Source organism: Vidua chalybeata, chromosome Z (assembly GCF_026979565.1).
Source record: "Vidua chalybeata isolate OUT-0048 chromosome Z, bVidCha1 merged haplotype, whole genome shotgun sequence".
NCBI classification, from domain to species: Eukaryota; Metazoa; Chordata; class Aves; order Passeriformes; family Viduidae; genus Vidua; species Vidua chalybeata.
This window is the reverse complement of record NC_071570.1, coordinates 71,826,128-71,845,355: the sequence shown is the minus strand read 5'-3', so window position 1 is coordinate 71,845,355 and position 19,228 is coordinate 71,826,128. Positions and strand designations below refer to the sequence as shown.

Genomic DNA, 19,228 nt, shown 5'->3' with positions numbered 1-19,228 from the left:
AGCTGTTTTAAAAACTGTTTTCCTTCTTGCTTGAGATGTGTAAGTGGACTCATAGAGCATAGCAGATAAGAAAAGCTGGTATGCCTGGGGCATTTCATTAACTAACCTCTTGAGTCTGATAATGGAGATGCTGCAAGGATGCCTTTTTTCAGTGGAGTCACAACACTGAGACTATGAGCATTAAGAGGTTAACTGCTTACATGTCTGCAACTTTTGATAATGTACAGACATATTTGTTGGTCTTGTACTAAATGTAAAGAAAGAAGGATTTCGTTCTGCAAAATTACATGTGCCATGTTTGTGTATAGATCTTTATACTATGCTTATCACTGATCTGCCTATCAGCTGGCAGTAAAGAAATTTATCCATATTTGCACATGTATATAATCGCTTTATATTCTCCTTCATGGAGATGTATTGTAGAGATGCTAATTAAGGTGAGTGGCTTATTCTTTTTTTTTTTTTTTTCATTATATGGAATATTCTTGCTAACTTACATAGGTAGGCTGCCACCATGTATAAAAATATAACTCTCATATATATAAGTATATATCATACATTATATTACACCATGTATAAAATGCTTAGTTTCTTGAATGTTCCTTATCAAAGAATAAAAACTTTCTGCAGGAATAGGTTTTAAGTCAAGGTATAGCAGTTTATTTGTTTGTAGCCTCATGTTAAAAACATCTTTCCCCAACAACCTTGGTAAGTTAAACATCTCTTAAAAATAAAGACATTGTAGCAATTTTATTGATGACTATGTGAACATGCAGATTGTGTTCTCTGGTTTGTGCAGTTCCCATATGCTACAAAGGCACTTCAAAATGTACTACCCACTTTAGGGATCCAATGAAAACTAAACAGTGAGAAAGTAGTGTCCTTGCCTGAATGACTGTGATTAACATCAAGTCACTACTTGAGAGGTTTAATTGCTAAAAGGGAAAAAGAATGGAGGTCACAGGGAAAGAAAATCTCACTAAAATATGCCATAGTTTCCCTTGAAACCACACAGAATATTTTGTGCATTACTTTTTCATAGGGAGATAGAACTGTGTTATCACTACAGTTCCTTGCCCAAGACCTTGTTCAGAGTAATATTGACTTTTTAATGAAATCTCTGAGGAAATAGCTGTAAATTCAATGTGAGAAGCGTGTGGGACTTTCCATAAGGGAGAGGGTTGTTAGCCCTACTAGAATTGGTTGTTCTCTTTGTAGGTTTTCTACTCACCAGTTTTCAAACTCTGCAATGAATTATTTCACAAAGTTTTGTTCAAATTAGTTTACCTATTTCCAAGGAAAAGAAAACCAGATAACTTTTGTCTGAGAGACTCTTGGAGCAAAGAGACTACAGTTGCTGTCAGCATGGTCACCACACCACAGATGTGTTTTTCTCCATTTTTTAAAAAGATATGCCTAAAATAAGCCCATTTAAGGTACTGGAATCTCTCTCTCAGGAGATATTTCCTCAGACTTTATCAGTCCTGTTAGGATACTGTCTCACACTGGTCCTATCGTCCCGGTGTTCCTGATGCTTGAGTTTGGGCACCAAAACAGAAAACCATTTTCTTGCATTTGGAACCATCAAATGTGTCTCTGTGGTACCTGTCCCACAATAAGACACTGTGGAGAAATTTCCTATCTTGATTCACAAGGGCAAAGACGGCAGGGGAGAGTGAAGAAACAGATTGGAGGTGGGTCAGAGTAGGGGAGGGAGGATTCAGTGCAATCCGCAGGAACCAGTGAGGATGTCTGCCTGGGCGCAGCAGAAGTGTCTGTGACAAGGGGGTGTGATCATGGAGGGTGCTGTTAGTGCTCTGTGGAATGAGGCATCATGTGGGAAAGGGCAAGGAACTGGGAAGTGGTTCGGGAAAGCACACAACCCCCCCCGGGTTGCACCATGGGTAGATCTAATTAAGGAGCGCAGCACTGGCAGCCAGGGATGAGCAGTGATGCCAGGGAGGAGACAGTGATAGTCCTGTGTGAGTTGCAGGGGGAGGGGAAACAACTGGTGAGGACACTGCCACATTTACACAAAAGAATGAATTAATGGTTGGCAGGTTCTGTCGATACTTTAAATTTAAATTATGTGAGTTGCTATTTTAACTTAACACTTGCGTTTTCTGTTTATGTGCAGGGGTATTGTTCTACAAAAAAAAAAAAAAAAAAGGCTGGCTTGAATTCTGTTTTATCTGAATATGCAGGGCTAGAATATGCAGCGATTCGGGGACTGATTGACAGCTTAATGATTCGGGAATTGATTGACAGCTGAATGAGGCACTCTGGCTGTGAGTGTGGGTGTGAGGGGCCAGGGAGCACTAGCAGAGGGTGACAAGAGCTGGGAGCTGTTATGGATACCTAGGTCCTTTTCATCCCCCTCTGCTGCCGCGGCTCCGTGAGCGTCTTTCCTTCCCATGCACGGGCTTTTATGTTGGTTTTTTTTTTTTTTTTTTCAGTCAAGCATGTTAAAGTTGAATGCAGCCCAACACCAGTAAAATGGTAATATGAGCCCATGCAGTGTGTGGCACTGGATAGCATCTCTTCAGGACAGCCAGAAATTCTAGAAGGGGAAGGAGAGAATGCAGGTATATAGAGTTCCCCATTATCAGCCATTATGGTCTGCTAATGGGTAACTTATTCTTGTCCTGGTGCAAACAGGTTTTTTTTTTTTTTTTTTTTTGTTTGTGTGTGTGTATGTGGCATTTATTAATGAGAATATCTGGAAAACTATTTTTAGAACAAAATACTTGCAGTGTATCCTCCATTGCTCCAATGGGAAATGTCCATTGAACAAAAAATGAAGACTTTTTAAAAAATGTCAATCTTCAATTTTTTTTTTTAATATGAAATTCCAGATGTTTATTATGAGAAATTAAGAATTAAGTTTTCAGTATAATGAATCAGTTTTCTGGGAAGCATGGCAATCAAATTATCAAAGATGTACAGAAATCGTTTGTACATTTTTCAGGATAATATATGTATTCCTTTGACTTCTGTCTGTCACCACTGCAGAAGTAACTAACTTGGTGGTGCCAGGCCAAATGAGAATTTGAACTTCATCAAACGGGAAATAAAACTTTTAAATATTAAAAATCATTAAATGTTTGGGAAAAGCTTTTTGGGATGTGAGCGGCTCTGTAGTGGGGCAGGACTCCCTTGGGTTATGGTGGAAGAAGAAAGTTCCAAAGACCTGTGTGCTTTGAAAGGCTTTCTGAGTAGAGAGAGGTTCTATTTTTGTTTTACATTTCCCCCTCTCTTTCTTCCCTGAGTCACCTATGCCAGAGCTAGGGAGAAAAGATGGCTCTGTCCAACCAAGAAATATACCTTCTCTTTGTCCTTTCTGTTAGTTTTGCATCTGAGAAGGTTCCACTATTTTTCTTGTAACTTTTTCTCTTGTAATATCTCTTGACTGACAATGAGAGAGTTCAATTAACAGAGTCAGATACTAAACAAAATCATGCTAGCACCATTGCTCTTGAAGAAGGAAAATATAAGAAATCATTAAAAAAAAATTAACTGAGCTTGATAGAGGTTTCTGAGATGTGAATTGACTTGAAGATGAAGATTTAAGTCTCTGTGTTCTATATGTTATAGCTCTTACTCTTGAACATGGGGATTTAGAAAGAAAGGGTTAAAAAATAAATTGAAAATCTACTTGGGAATTACCATCATAAGTTGCTGACTTCATGACCAGAACACTGATGAGACTTTGAGAAATGTAGACTAAAGAAGGGGGAAGAAAAACAGGGGGATGACACAGGTAAAAGTCAGAGTGGCAGAAAGAATTATCTTTAGAAAAGAAGAAGCAACTTGAAGGCAAAGAGGTTAACAAGGTTGAGAGCAAGTGGTAAGCAGGGCATCAAATTTGGCCTTTGCTGAGGGAGAGAAAACATGAGAAGGTGGTTTGTTTCTTGCTCAGTCTAGTGGAGCTCTGTACAAACAAACTTCTGCAGGTATGCTCAGCTCTGACAGTACAGCTATTCATTCAGAATGAAAAAATGGCAGAAAAAAAAGGATTGGCAAGATATTCACTGACCTTTTCTTCTTCCCATTCTTCTTGCTTCTAAAAGCTTCCTGAACAACCTAACACAGAAAACCTTCTAACAATTCTGCCACCTAATATTTTGAGCCAACTTCTTATGAGAATATAACTTCATTACTTCTTTAACAGCTGAAGTGATTGTAAAATCCCTGAGCAGTTTGACAGAGTGAGTGTCTAGTCTTTAATTTTTAACATTTCTCTTTCTGAAAGCCTTTTAGAGTCCAATTCTTTACTGACACTCTCCCTTGTCAGTCTCGCACTTAAAGCAGTTAAGCAAAGCAAGTGACTTATTTAAATTTTAAGTCCCTGTGCCCTAAAACTGCTATGCATAATCAGTTTAATATGCTCCATGAAAATGCATGCAACACCAAATTTAAAAGAGGTATTTAAGTGGATGACCATAGGAAAAGATAGAGTGTGTTAGAATTGATGCTTTAGTACCACAAGTGCCTCCCTTTGACACAAAGGCAGAAATCACAAAATTACAAATAGGAGGAATAGAACCAAATATAATAGGACTAGATGACTGATACAAAAAAGATTATACCTATGTATTTATTCCTAAATTGATATTTTGTATGTAAGTTGATAGAACTAACGTGAGAAATATTGCCGTAATGAAACACAACAAATAGAAGAAAAAATAAATAAGGCAGAATAACTAAAAAGGGAACAAAACACAAACCAAGAATGCCAAAATAAGCAGCAGCAAAAAAATAGACTTTTAAAATTCCAACAAATTAACAAGGTTTCAAGGTTTTAAGGTTTCAAGAAAGACTTCGGTGACTGCAAAAAGAATTGCAGAAACCATGTCATGAAAATCACCTAGAAAACAAGGGATGCTTACTTTATTTAGAATGAATATGCCAAAAGTAAGTACAGCATCCTTTCTCTGCCAGGGTAACTCTTCCACCAAGTGCCCTACCATGGAGCTGCTCACCTCCCAGAGTAAAGGGCCCTCTCCTTATGAGAAGGTGCACTAGGTCACACAGCTGTGAGTGAAGATCAGTTTCAAAAAGTAGAAAAACAATACCAACCTACATCTTCACCATTCTGAATGAGTGGTTGTATTCTGTATTTTTAAATTTTTGTTAGTATTGTCAAAATTCCTTTCTTAGGTGTAGATTTATTCAAAGTACATGAGAATGATGGAAATGCTTGTTAGTATTCAGTTCTTCAGAAAAGCTCTTTTCTGTGAAAACTTGAAATGCATTATTGTTGGTAGCTTAACTCATCTGTCATACAGTGAATGTAAATGCTAATGAACTGGATAATGTTAACATTAGGGGATAGATTAGTGAATAGATTTTAAAATAAAATTTATATGGCTAGAATTCAAAACCAGTTGCTGCTATTTTGTAAAATATTCAATGCAGAGGAGAGATCAATTTTAAAGCTCTAGTAAGTATTTAATTATGTTTCCAAAATTTATTTTTCTTCCCATTACTTATGTGCTTGCTCTACTTGCCCTTTGTTGTCTTCACTGGGCTTTGATTCCTCCTTAACGTGTGTGCATGTCCAAATTACATTGCTATACCATGTAAATATAAATATACTACCTTACATCTTCTCCCCAAAAAGGACCCCACTGAACTGAAGTAATTTCCCATAAGCCAAACATTTTAAAAGCATAATATCTTTAACTTATTTTCTTTTGCATTTCAGAGTCAAGTAAATTTCTTTACATCTATCTGTGACAGTGCCTCAAAGTGCACTCCAGCCAGTAGTTACAAGGGGAGATGTTTAACTGGCTGGAGCCCACACTCCAAGGAATGTGTTCCTCTTTCAAGGAGGTTGCCCCTGAGCAGATGAATTTGTGACAGATACAATAATTGCAAAAAATTGAAAAATATGGTGCATCTTTAGATATTTTCTCTAGAATAGCATTTTCTGACTGGAATGCAGTGGATTGACCACTAGTGAAAGCTAAACTGATTTACAGGTATCTTAATATACAGCAGTTAGAATTCTGTGTCATGTTACATCCAGGCAGGTCAGACACTGTGTCAAGTTCTTGGGAGTAGTGACACGGAGGTCTGTGCCTGTGCCCATAAATCCATGGAGCTCTCACACAAAAACCTCTGAAAACATGTTGACATGTCTGCTGCCAGTGAAATAGAAGCAAAGAGGCAGGGATGGATTAGTACATTTTGGATGGTTCATTTTAATGATGTATACTTAGAGCAGCCTGTGATGTTTCATTTGTATTTGTTAAATTTTCAGTTCCTCAAAGTATTTACTTCTGTTATATGATTCTGCTGGGAAATGCCTCGCATGTATAAAATAACACCAGTGTAAATTCTTCTCTGTTTGGACATGCATTCTGGAAATTAAGGTTAAGCTGTTTTGTCTGGGTGAATATTTGTAAATGTTTAGCATTTTTAATTTAAAGACTTTTCTCTGCTTGAACATGTGGTATGCAAATTGAGGCCTGGGTGGCACACTGCCTTGGGGAAAAGGAGTCCTTAGTCTTCATTGTTAAAAACCAAGGACTCTGATTTCTGAGCTTCATGCCTTGCTGCTTTTGTCAGGGGAAGGTGATGAAAAATTGCAGTGGTGTCTAGTCTTTTCTGAGCTTGAGGTAAGGAGGAAGAATAGGCCAAAAAGAAAAGTGAGAAAATGCTGTTTGGAAACACCTATTTCTGCTCTATGTCTGCTCACTCTCATGCATGATTGTGTGCTGCCTTTGCGCATAATTTTATTCTCTCCTTAGTAACCATTACCTAGGGCAAATACTGCAATTTGGTCTCCAAGCATGCTGCATCGGGGGAATCTCTCTGATGGGTATCTCAAAAAGCAAAGATTATGTTCAACCTAAGTTCTAAACCCTTCTTCTGAGCAAAGGCTAATGAATTCTGCATCTTCCTTAGCTTTTTTTGGGTTGTAAGAGGTAGAGTGTGTGGACTGAATTATTTTCAGGAGAAAAGCATCATGATGTCTTCTTGATCTAAAAGAGACAATAACAAGAGGCTTCACTACCTATACCACTTTTCCTTCAATAGAGGGTCTAGCCTCCTACTGGGGCAGAGATCTTGTCTTTAAATTCAGTTAATGTCAGTAATAGTTCTGATGTGGCCTCCTCTGCTCTGTACAACACAAGAGAGAAAATTAAAAACTACCCAACAAGAAAAACCTCACTGGAGCTAAAAAGCAGTGAGCTATGTGAAAGATAAGAATTTCTGGTGTCTAAATATAGAGTAATATGAATATGTTAAAACATAGAACTCTATGTACTGCTTTTAAAAGAATAATTTCAATTTGATTAAGAAAACTACACTTAAATCAGCCTTCTCCTGCATGTTCTGGCTGTCATTTTCTATAGCCAGTATAAACCTGCCTTTCTGGTTTACGAAGGCACAGTGCTAACATGTAAAGCAAGATGTTATGACTCATTGAAATAATTCTTTGTTCTCTCTTGAAAGCATTGTTGATGGTATTTTCAAATGTACTTGGGTTTACCCCTAAAAATGCAAACCTTTTGCAAGTCTGAGCTTAATGCAAGGCAGAATATGTAATTTTTGCAATGCCATATGATGTGAATGTAATCCTGTTAATGTCTTTGATAGTTTTGGTTTCTAGCTTTGCTGAATTTTGCTGTAATTTTATCAGGGAAAATAAGATGGCTTCTCTTAGTTTGTAAAACTTTGAGCAAATGTGGTAAAAATGTGTTTCAGGACTGAGAAGTAGTTACTAAGAGATTCATCAGCAAAACTTCTTTCTGGACTTGACTTGAAGATGAAAATTACTTGCATGAAATCCTGAAATCATGTGGCTAAAAATGAGAACTTAACTGAAAATGAGTCTGCAGTGGTTTCACCAAGGGTCAGTGTTTTATGTGGACAGTGATCCCCAGTGCTGGGAAAATATGAAGTTAAGGAAGGTGAGGTTTGAAGGGTGTGAGGATAAGTCCTGGCTCACATCCTGGCTGTTCCCTTGCAAAGCACTTCTTTGTGTTCAGCAGGCTTTGCTGAAAGATGTGAAAGGGATTGGCAGAGAGGGCTGTGGAGACTACAACATGCAGCCTGTTTTGGCTGAGAGTAACCAAAGCCCTGAGCACCTTGCTGCTGTAGGGATGGAGAGCCCCCAGCATTGTGAGCTGGATAGGTTTGCTTAACCTTTCCTCCCAGCCAGACCACCTGTTTCTGCAGGACCTGCCAATTATTGAAGTGTTAAGTGGGCTGCATCAAAAGAGAATAATTTAACAGGCATTTATGTTTTCTATCTGCCTAGCAGTATAAGTAAAAAGCAGTTTAAAAGCCTTTTATCTCTGAAAGGAAAGAAAGGAGGCTTTAATTTTAACCAAACCAGGTCTGATATATGCATCTTTCTTGGGGATAACACACCAGCTTTAGGGTCCATGGAAGGAAAGCTGTTCCAAAAACTTCTTGTGCAGACCTCAACTGAATGAAGTAGAAGACATCCAGCCAAGAAGGGTAGTTGCATTCTAAACTGGTGCAGAGTCATGTAAGTTGAACTCCTGTAAGACTTAAGCTTCTTTGATTACTCCCAGGATTGTGTACTATTATTGTAAGTAAAATAATACTTACATAATTGAAATTGATAGCTTCATCTTGGTGGCTCAATCACTGTTTCTCAGTGCTGTTAATAAAACCAACTGATACTGTGAATAATGGTACTGGTCAGACAAGGAGTGGCAAGCTCATTGAAAGAAAACAGATTTGAACTGCACACAGTCACAGAAGCTGAGCAAGGCTTGGGTGGGCACCACTCAATGTGTCCTGTGAGCTATGGTGCAGGCATCCCTTTTTATACCTTCTGCAAGGGTTTACTGGCCTCACTGTGGTTAACTGTGTCAAAAACCATTGACTCTGAATGGCTGATGTTGGAGATCCTTTAGTCTAAAATGTTCTCTGAAGGTTTAGTGCCCAGCTGGAAGTGTTGCCATCATTTATCTGCATGGGTCATTTGGAGTCAGAGCTGCTTGTTTATTTTCAACTTTCTTGTGTCTGTTTCTAAAGATGTCTGTCCAGCCCTAGGTTTCCAAGACATTGTTGTACTGTTTAAATGATGATGGAAATAGTTAACAATGCTGAAGGTAATTTGTCTTATATGACACAGAATCATAGAACATGCCAATTGGAGTCCAGGACATTAATTATGAGATAACAATGTCCCTTTTAGTGGGACGTCTTCTCTGCTTCTTTTGAATTACAACTAATTTAAAAATAAAATGAGCAAGGACAATTACTACTTCAGTCTTAAGTCCCTATGCTAGTAATCAAACCTCTATTTTTAGTGTTTTTTAAGGTGCGTTTTGTTTTGTTGCAACATTTTTCTGCAGTGCTCCTGATAGTCACTCTACAGCTCATCTTGCCTTGTTCTCACAACCTGACTTCAGCTTCTTGTTGATGAAACTGATGATAAAATCATTGTATTGCTCTGCTTTATCCAACTTGATAAATTGAGATGTAGTGAATTTCTGCTTACCTTAATCATATTTCCCCCCAGATTGCTCTCTGTTTTGTGGCTGATCATTAAGGCTCACTGTGTACACACTGAGGGAATATGTAATTGCAGTTGCTTGATGTAAGCAACCAGTCTGATGGATTCAGACAAAGAGAACCTTTCAAATACATCTCCTGCTTTAAACAAATATATAGTAAATCTGGTGAATAGAATGGATATGCAATTTCCAGCCTACCGAGATGTTTACCTTGTGATAGCTTGCTTAGTCTGTGAGTGGCCACCTGAAATTGTTATATTGTCCCTGCTCGTGGGATTAGATATGAATCCTGACTAAATGCATGTGCTGGGAAAAAAAAAAACCCAGACCTTCACCATTGTGATGTGATTGATACTTCACCAGTATAACTAAATTAAAGAATTTTTTAATCAGTATTGTTTGCCATTTTAATTTTGAAATTATCTGTTCATAGGTTAGAAAGCGAAATTGCACAAACAATATCTCACAGCTTTCACCTTCTTTTCCTTTTCTCTGTGGTGATTTTACTACAGTTTAGTAGTTTATAAAATATGAAGCAGCTAAGCAAGGCCTAATTATGAGTTACGTCCATATTTGCTTGTGGAATTTAGGACTGTAATCATCAAAGACTCTAACTGATTCTGATAGGGGATCATTCTGTGTAATTATTCTCCATCCTCCTCATGTTTTTCTTGTTGGCTGCCAGGCAAACCAACAAATACGAGGCATTCAGGTGGAAGTGAGCTTTTCACAGATCATATTGTCCCCAGCATTGTTTGCAAATAGTGTCGTAGACACTTAATGAAATGCTATTCAAGAAAACAGTGGGATTATTTCAATTCAGTGTATTGGACTGTTCCCCCTTCTACTACCAAAAATATTTTACAAGAAAACAAATAAAACTTAACCTTCTTTACAAAGATAAGTAACAAAGAAGTTAATGATGTATAATTTAGGTCTTAAGGGCAGTTTTGCCTCCTGATCTCTATTGTCGGAGTTTGAGTGACAGGTCTGTACTGGAAGGGTGAGTTGGATTTGAAAAATGCTGTGTTCACCAGAACTGTGGGGGTTTTGTTTGTTTGTTTTTCTTTTAGTATTGTGTTACTACTACCATGCCAGCTTCCTAATAGTGTTTTACAGAATTATTTTTTAAACATGCAAAATATTTTCATCTGTACTGTTGAAATTTTTGTTAAAGGCAATGGGAACTGCCTATTTTTTTTTTTTTTTTAGCCAAAGCTAATTGAATGCATGAATGCCACTGCACATAGCTGACAAAGGCAGAGCATCTTTGTGAATAGGCTCTGTAAATTCTTTCCCACAGAAGTCAACGAAAGGGTCGGTTGTCCTGGGCTACGTATTTCGTCACTTAAACCTGGTGGAAATAGATTACTTTGGGCTGCGTTACTGTGACCGAAGTCATCAAACGGTGAGTAAAAGACACAGCAGATTGGATTTGCCATGTATAAAATTCACACTGTTGAGGTGTTACCTGTAAAGCATTAGATTGTCATACTTCCCCTAGCTTTCACTGTTTCCTGGCTCATGTTTCCAGTAATAATTTATTTTGTTTCCAATAAATTCTTGGAATAGCCATTAACATCTTAGATAGGAATGAAATCAAATGTTAAATGTTGTTGAAAACTAAATTAAGAAAGTACAAATAGTAAAATGTTATTATATGAAAGTAGGATTGATATTTTTTCCTCTTTAATACTGTGCCCTGAAGCCAGTGCCTGGTGGTCTGTGCTGCTCAGCCTCTCTTGGCCCTGCAGTGCCTGGGAAGCAGTGTCCCTGAGTGCATCACATCCTGCTTCACTTGCTGCAACATCGGCTGAAGACCTGTTTCAGGGTGTGTTGGGCAATGCCATTTTCACTCTGCCTGAACCATTTCTGTGTCCCTGAGCCCATGTTCTCTAGAGCCTCCTTGACAGTGACTCACCCCACATCTGAGGCTTTTTCCACTGGGACGTTACCATCCTAAACAGACAAGGAGATGTTTCAGCCAGGCTGAGATGTTTCAGCCAAAGCAGGCAGTGTTTTGGAGCAGTGCTGTCTGCCCCACCAAAGGCTTGTGCAGGATTGCTGCAGGCAGACATGAGGAGCTGGGGGTGCTCAGCAAGAGGAACCAGTCCTGTATTCACAGGCTAGTCTTCATACTACCTTAAAATTATGAAGTAAATAATGCCTGGCCTATGGTTAAATTACGTAAAGCCATTACAGTTTTGAAGCCAGTGTTTTGTGATGATAGCGCTGCACAAGAGCCTGTTCCATCTGTATATAGTAATAACTTATTGAATTGGCTAAATATTTGCCGATTTCTTCTGTTAACCAGAAGTTGATCATGTAAAGATTGAATTTAGAACAGTATTCAGCTGGTTACTGATTGCTATTGAGAGCTAACGACTGCCCCACTCTCTGTATTTTAACTTCTGTGCCATCGTCCAGAAATTTAGTTCCTTGATGAGCTTCTAATAATTTTATTCTGTGAAGATGAAAGCCAGATTCAGCTGTGAACTACAGGTAGACTGTTAAAAATGGTGGTTTTGATTTCCTGACGAATTTGAGGTGTGAATGAACAGCAGGTAGGTATTTCTTGCTCTCAGAAATGTCTTCCTTTTAGCTGTGGTTGCAAATAAAATAGAAATGGCTGTTCCTGGGAATATTTCCAGAAGCATACACAGGATATATTTAGTGGTGTATATGAAAATATGAGTATAAAAAGGGATTGCACCTCTATTGTGAAAGGGGCACATAAAAGCACATTTTAGGGCACATCCTTTTGTTCTACTTTTTCTCTCATGTGGTGCTCCAGTGGTGTAAATTTAATGTTAGCTTCAGGCTTTATCCTCGGGCCAGCCCAATGTCAGGAAGCCACTGTGATTCTTGATTTTCCCATGGATTAGGAAGATGTTTATCCCACTTCTGTTATTCGCCTGCTCTTACACCAACACTGGCCTTGTCACGTGGATACAGGACCTCAGCTGTGTGCAGGGCTATGGAGTGCTCCCGCCCAGCCATGGAGATGCTGCCACAGGGACTGCCAAGTGTGAGCTGCTGCCTTTGCACCTGGGCTGTTTTGTAACAAACCATTGTGAAAAGGCCTGTTAATGTTGTTTGTCTGTGTAAGGATAACGAAAAGCTGATGCTCCCTCATCTGAAAAGTTGATAAATGAGCCATAAAAGTTCATTAACAGTGCTACTGTGTGTAGTTTTATGTGTTTTATGATGTGTGTTTTTATGCTGCTAGCTTGCTATTTTTAGTGAACTCTTGTAAGCTCTTAAGAATGGGCAGTATAATGGAAAGTTTTCACATAACAAACAACACCTTGTGCTTTAGCTGTAAACATATATTTAGTTGCATGCTGACTGTGGCTAAAACTCTCTGGGCTGTTGTGGGAATTAGTTCAGTAATGTCTGGCAAGAAGCCTAGATCTGCGTTTTGGATTGGATCTTTTTTGGACCACAGTAGATTTCCTAAGGGAAGAGGAAAAAGGTTACCTTGCTAATTAGTTTTAAAACCATGGTCCTGAGTTAGTCTTAGAGGGAGAAAAGTGTTTAGGGGTTGAGCTACCTATTAATACATTGCTTGTGGTGGGGAAAGTTTTATTTTTTGTACTGTCAGGTTTTTTTGTCACACTACAGATTTAACTGAATGATGAACAAAGCAGTGTAGACAAAACAATGTATTTTAAAGAGCACAAATCAATAACAAAAGAAACATTTTTTTTATTAAGTGTTTGAAAGGGATTGTTTGGTTATTTTCCCCATTACTGTTGCATGCCTAAGCATTTCCAGGTGGTCTTTTAAGTGCTGTGTTGGTGAGCTACCTCTTATGTGGGTGGTATAAGAATTATTTTAGTCCTACCAGTTGGGCTTTAATGAGTGAACAAGGTTTCACTGTGCTACATAGTGTATATGAATGTGTAGCATTAAAATGGTCTCTTCCTGACCAGCCAACCAACTAATTAGCCTGTGAGAACAGCTGGATGCAGCAAACAGATTGACAGAACTGGGTGGCACTGTCAGGGGCACAAACAGTAGGATAAAGCATAAATTGGATGACCCTGTCTCTAGGGTGGTAATTTGGTCATATTACACAAATTTTATTTACTGACATTCCAGGTTTCTCTAAACTCTTCACAGTAAAAGGAGAGTATTCAAATAGAAAAAATCAAGCTCTGGAAGATTACAAGTTGATATCAGACTACCATTACATGTATCTACTTAATGCTCTGACTAAGACAGGTTTCCAAAGGAACAACAAAATGTATCTTCTAATAATTAGTTAAAATACAACATTTAATAATGAATTAAAAATTCCATGATATAAAACTACACCCCAGTGAACAGTTAGGTTCAGCTAATGCTGTGTTGTCAGTAGTGTTTCCTAATCTCTTATCGCCTCTGTTGACAAACGACATGGTCCTTCTTCTCATGTGGTATTTGAGTACTTTTTTTGTGGTGCAAATTCTTTAAAAGAAAGACCAATTTTCTTTGGGCGCCACAGAATCCCTAACTGTGCTTCGTCATCTAACCTTCACCTGAGCTTTTTGCGTTACTGCAGAGAGTGCTGGCATCCAAATTAATGTGAGTTGACACCAGATGCTGTCCTCATGGTTCTCAATGTGGATAGTCAGCTGGGTCTTCCTGGAGAGGGGATTTGTGTCTTCTGCCTCATCTCCCAGGACTTTGTGCCCCATCTGCTCTTTCTAGGTAAGACACAGTCGCCAGAATATGTGTAGCAGAAGCTGAGGGTGGCTTAGGATACTGTCCAGAATCACAGAATCGTTAGGTTGGAAGGGACCTCTGGAGACCACCCAGTCCAACGCCCTGACAAAGCAGAGTCACCTGGAGCAGGTGACACAGGAGCACACCCGGGTGGTTTTAGGATGTCTCCAGAGGGAGAGACTCCACACCCTCCCTGGGCAGCTCTTCCAGTGCTCTGCCACCCTCAATGGAAAGAAGTTCTTCCTTGTATTGAGGTGGAACTTCTTGTGTTTTAGTTTATGACCATTGCTCCTCGTCCTGTCACTAAACACCACTGAAGGGAGTCTGGCACCATTCTCCTGCCACCTGCCTTGGAGATATTTATTTGCATTAGTGAGATCCCCTATCAGTCTTTTTCTCTCCAGACTAAATAGGCCCAGATCCCACCTCACCTCACAAAAGACATGCTCCAAAACCCTCACCATCTCTGTGACTCTTCACTGGACCCTATCCATTCACTCCTTGTCTCTCTTGCATTAGGGACCTCAGAACTGGACAAAGTTTTCCAGATGTGCCTCACTAGGGCCGAGGAGAGGAGCAGGATCATCTCCCTTGACTTGCTGGCCACACTCTTCCCACTAGTCTCTCATTGCTGTAGGATTTGGAGAAAACAGTGGCCCAGGGGTGTACTTCTCCAGGGGCTGGGTGAACTGGTGTGGGGAGGGCTGTCCTGCCACTCTCACTGCTGCTTCCTGCTGTGCTGCAGCTTCTAGGTGCTCTCCACCCAGTCCCTTTGCTACTGCCTTTATGGCTTTGCCAGGGGTGTGTAGGGTAGCCAAGCTAGTTACTGGTCTGGAAGAAGCCAGTATTTTATTGAGGTACACAAAAGGCAGAGATAGCAATATTAATACATGATATGTCAGGAAAAGTTGAGCAGAATTTGATGAGGGGAAGGGTCCTTTTGAAGCCCAAAGATGTTCCCTTTTGTGAAATGCCAAAAGAATCATGCTATATACAAAAAATTGTACAGCAGGCTGTAATGTGAATATTCTTTTCTTACCTGATAGTGCTAATCTGAGCTATTATAATCAGAATGTACCACATACTGATACCCTCTTAGGGCTCTGAGAGGAGAAATACAAATACAGAAGGACAAATAATGATATTCATTCATATTGCACCATGCCCCCACCCTGCAATGCAGATGTGTTTTTCTCCCCTGCTCGGAGGAAGCTCTGTTTGAGCACACAACCCTGAGAGCACAGCAGGTAGGAGGTAACCCACGGCAATACAGAGAATTAATGTCATACAATGTAGAGCATATTTTGTCCTCAAGATCGTAGAAAAAAAAGTCAAATTGTAATTAGCTTCTGTTTTGTTGAATGGATTTTTTTTTCTTTTTATGGATTTTTACACTCATCCCCAAACACGATATACTAAATTACCTAGGAGGAAAGAGAATTGTTTATGATTGTTAAATTACGTGTCATAACCAGTGGAAAGAAAATGGAGGCTGATAATGTTGAGTAGAAACAGTAAATTTTAGAAGAATATTATTGGATTAAAACAGCAGACACAAAGCTGATGGTCAAGTGAGTTACAGGTAATAAAAATAAATTTTTAGAGTGCAGCAGGATCAGTTCACTGATGATATAATAATAAACATAATCTATATAACTTTAGATTCTAAAAACCAAGATAGTAGCATTAAATACATATTTGTATGTAGGAATTGCCTGAAAGTTTTTGCATTTCTTATATAATAGGGACATCCTGAACTCAGTGGATTGAGGTTCTTTGCAGAGAACATTTGCAGGAGAAATCTGACACAGCAATTCCAATTCCTAGTGTTGTCTTAGGTTGTGGGAAAATCTCGATCATTTCAGAATATAATTGAAAAATGACACATTTTATCTTCAAAATTGTGTTTCTTCCTGTTGTAAATGTGATCAAAAACTAACACCTTAATTGAAAGAATCTAATTAAGACAGTCCAACATTTAGTTTGAAGTTGATAGAGCTTTCTGCACCAGACACTTCATTGATTGAAACTACAGCAAACATTTCAACCTAGTTAATATTTTGTTCCAAGCAGGTTTATGGAATTTGACCTAAGTTTAACCCTATGCAGATGCAAAAACTTAAGATTCCAGATTTGTGGTAAAGTTCTTGCAGGCACTTAAAAGGGCTAAATATGAAATACTGCATGGAGCTTGGATGCATGCTGCTTACATACCTGGCTTGTATGAGAGCCAGATTTGTAAATGTACAAAGGACAAAAGAGTCCATTTATTCTTTATGCTGTACTTTAAAACATTTTTTTTTTTAATGTAATTTCTACCTGAAAGTCAAAAGGGAATTATTTTCTTTAATGCCACTGTACCTCTTTAATCAGTCCTAGTAAATAAAAAATTATTAAAGTAATACTATATGTGTTTGTAAAGAACAATTAGTAAACTAGTCCCTTTAGTAACTGGATAGTTACGTTGGTTAGGACTGTTACAAAATGATTATATATTTTTTTCCCACTTCTTCTGTAAATGTTAAATACTTCTTTTAGATTGGCAGCGTTGATCCCTTGCAGCTGGGTGAGGAGGTGCTGGGTCCTCCAGCTCTCTGCAGCAGTGGTGAGCTGTTTGCAAGCCTGTGCCGGGGGGGCGCAGGTGGGAGAGCACTGGGGAGTGTCACAGGGGCTGCCAGGAGATGAAAAGGGCAAAGGAGCTGCCTTGGCATTCACCACTCCAGGGTTTGTTGTCAGCAACTGCTGTGCTAGTGCGCTGGATTAATGAGACACTGGTCTTTTGTTCCATTTCTCTTGGCACTTCAGCCTATCAGCTTGGTGGTGTAACTATAGCTGGCACTGTTTATCCACCTGTACAAGCATTTAACAAGTATCTAACACACATTACTGTGTAGGTGTGCCTAGGTGGGCTCACAGGGCCCTGGTGTTGGGGTTCTTGGATCTCTAAATGTTCTCATCTTTACTGTCTTTGTCTTGAAAAATGCCTTTGCATTATCCATGAAATTCCATTCATCTTTGGCTTGCAAACACAATGTTAGAAATCTCCTGCTCTTCCCCCCATGTCTTGCATTCTTCAGGAAAATTTTGGCAGCCTTTGAAATAATAAATAGCTGCACGGTGATTTTGAGCATGGGTTTGTGCCATGGCCACAGAGTTAAGTACTTACTGGAGAAATGAAAAGGCAGATGAGATTCTTGTCTCTTCTCCACCATACTGAATCGTTTAATCTCACCTGTGCTGATCTCAAGACCTGTGGCACTCAAAGAAAAACGTATTTTCTCATGCCAGCCGACACTTATTTTTACTAGCACAAGCAGCAGCACTCTCTCTTACAGGGATGAGAGTGCAGTTCCTCCTGTCAGCTCAGTGTGAGGGAAGGAGAAGAAAAGGGTAAGGGATATGAATAACCAATTGTTCTGTGTTAATTTTCAAAGTTAAGTAACTAATTTCCATAATTATCTGTCTTGCAGTACTGGCTGGATCCTGCAAAGACCCTCGCTGAACATAAAGAATTGATAAACAGTATGTATTTAATTTGAACTTAGACGACAAAGATGAAGTAACAATGTTCCATCTACACAGTCTGCATAATATCTCTATTCTAGTCGCAAGAGATTTATAGTTCTTAACAAGTTTGTTATTGCAGTTCTTTGCTGTATCGAAATTTCACATATGCATTGAACATGGTATCATTTAACAGTGTCATTATTGTCCAAAGACTGCTGTGTGCTTAGATTTTGTTTTAGGCTAATAAGTGTTAATTATTCTTAATTTGTATAATTAATTTTATAGTAGCTGTGATGCCTCTATCATGCTTAGCATACCATAACCATTTGCTGTGTGAATGCAACATTTTTTCTGAAAATTTCAAAGTTTCATAAAATGTTAAAATAGGCTTCTTAGTAGCTGTTTTGTAGTCAACTAGTAACAATTAATACCAATTAGCAATTCATGACAACTCACTTTTACACCAGTTTTTTTTTTCCTGCAGCTGGGCCACCATACACTCTGTATTTTGGCATTAAATTTTATGCAGAGGATCCATGTAAACTTAAGGAAGAAATAACAAGGTACAGTATTTAATAAAAGTATAGTTTGTTGATCTCAGGCTGGCAATCTATTTCAACCAGGTGCATATTGTTGTGGTGCCTGGTTTGTTTTTTTCTTGAACATCTGAATGTTTTTCCTTGAACACTGGTGTGTAGAAAGAAAATTCTGATTAACTTCACAGTGGTTGATAGTGATGAATGTTAGGAAGCCCAGGAAGAAAAGATGTTCTCTGGTGCATCAAAAATCAAAGGACCTTGATGTGCGTTTTTGAGAGTGTTTTTCCCCCCCCCATATTTTCAGTAATGCATTGTTACAACTGCATTTATACTATGCTATAACCAAGTTTAGAGTTTACGTGGGTATCAGATATAAATACAGGAAATTTTCTTCTTTATTTGCCATAATTTAAATTCCAGAACTGTTTTTCAAGGGGATTTCTTTTGGACTTAATAAAAATATGTGAAGGAAATTGAAGAGTTGCATGCCTCTGATTCTTTTACCTAAGCTTGTCCTCTGCAAGGTATGATGATGCACACAGTAACACATGCACGTGCTTGCACACAGACACACACACGGTTATCTGAACTCTCTCACAGTTTTGGGCTTTTCTGTCTATTTTATTTATTAAATGTCTTGGGCAATTACTTTAGGTTCAAAAGGAACTCTGAGAATTTGGGTAGGTAGGCGGACAAAATTACTGTGCTGGCTTGGATGAACAAATACCAAAATACTTCTTTTGATATCCTAAGAATGTGACACATGAGGATTCATTAGAATGCATACAAGGTTTTTAATTTTCCTAAATCAAAAGTTGCAGCACAGGCAGAATACTTTTCTTATTCCAGAGTGAGAAAATTCTTTTGTTTCCAACTGGCACAACAGGAATGGAAGTCTCCAATGTAACAACACCCAGGCTGGCCTGGTAAAAATAAAAAATGCTGTGACTTGGCAGGTAAAAGAAC

The 19,228-nt window shown here is 38.7% G+C and overlaps 1 protein-coding gene across 1 annotated transcript in view; it reads left to right on the top strand.

Annotated features, from left to right (window-relative positions):
• EPB41L4A (erythrocyte membrane protein band 4.1 like 4A) overlaps window positions 1-19,228 on the top strand; it is a 114,391-nt gene that overhangs the window by 35,129 nt on the left and 60,034 nt on the right. Inside the window, exons 2-4 of the mRNA XM_053932754.1 lie at window positions 10,810-10,914; window positions 17,687-17,738; window positions 18,208-18,286. Coding sequence (XP_053788729.1) covers window positions 10,810-10,914; window positions 17,687-17,738; window positions 18,208-18,286 — 236 coding nt within the window. The remainder of the gene's footprint in view (window positions 1-10,809; window positions 10,915-17,686; window positions 17,739-18,207; window positions 18,287-19,228) is intronic.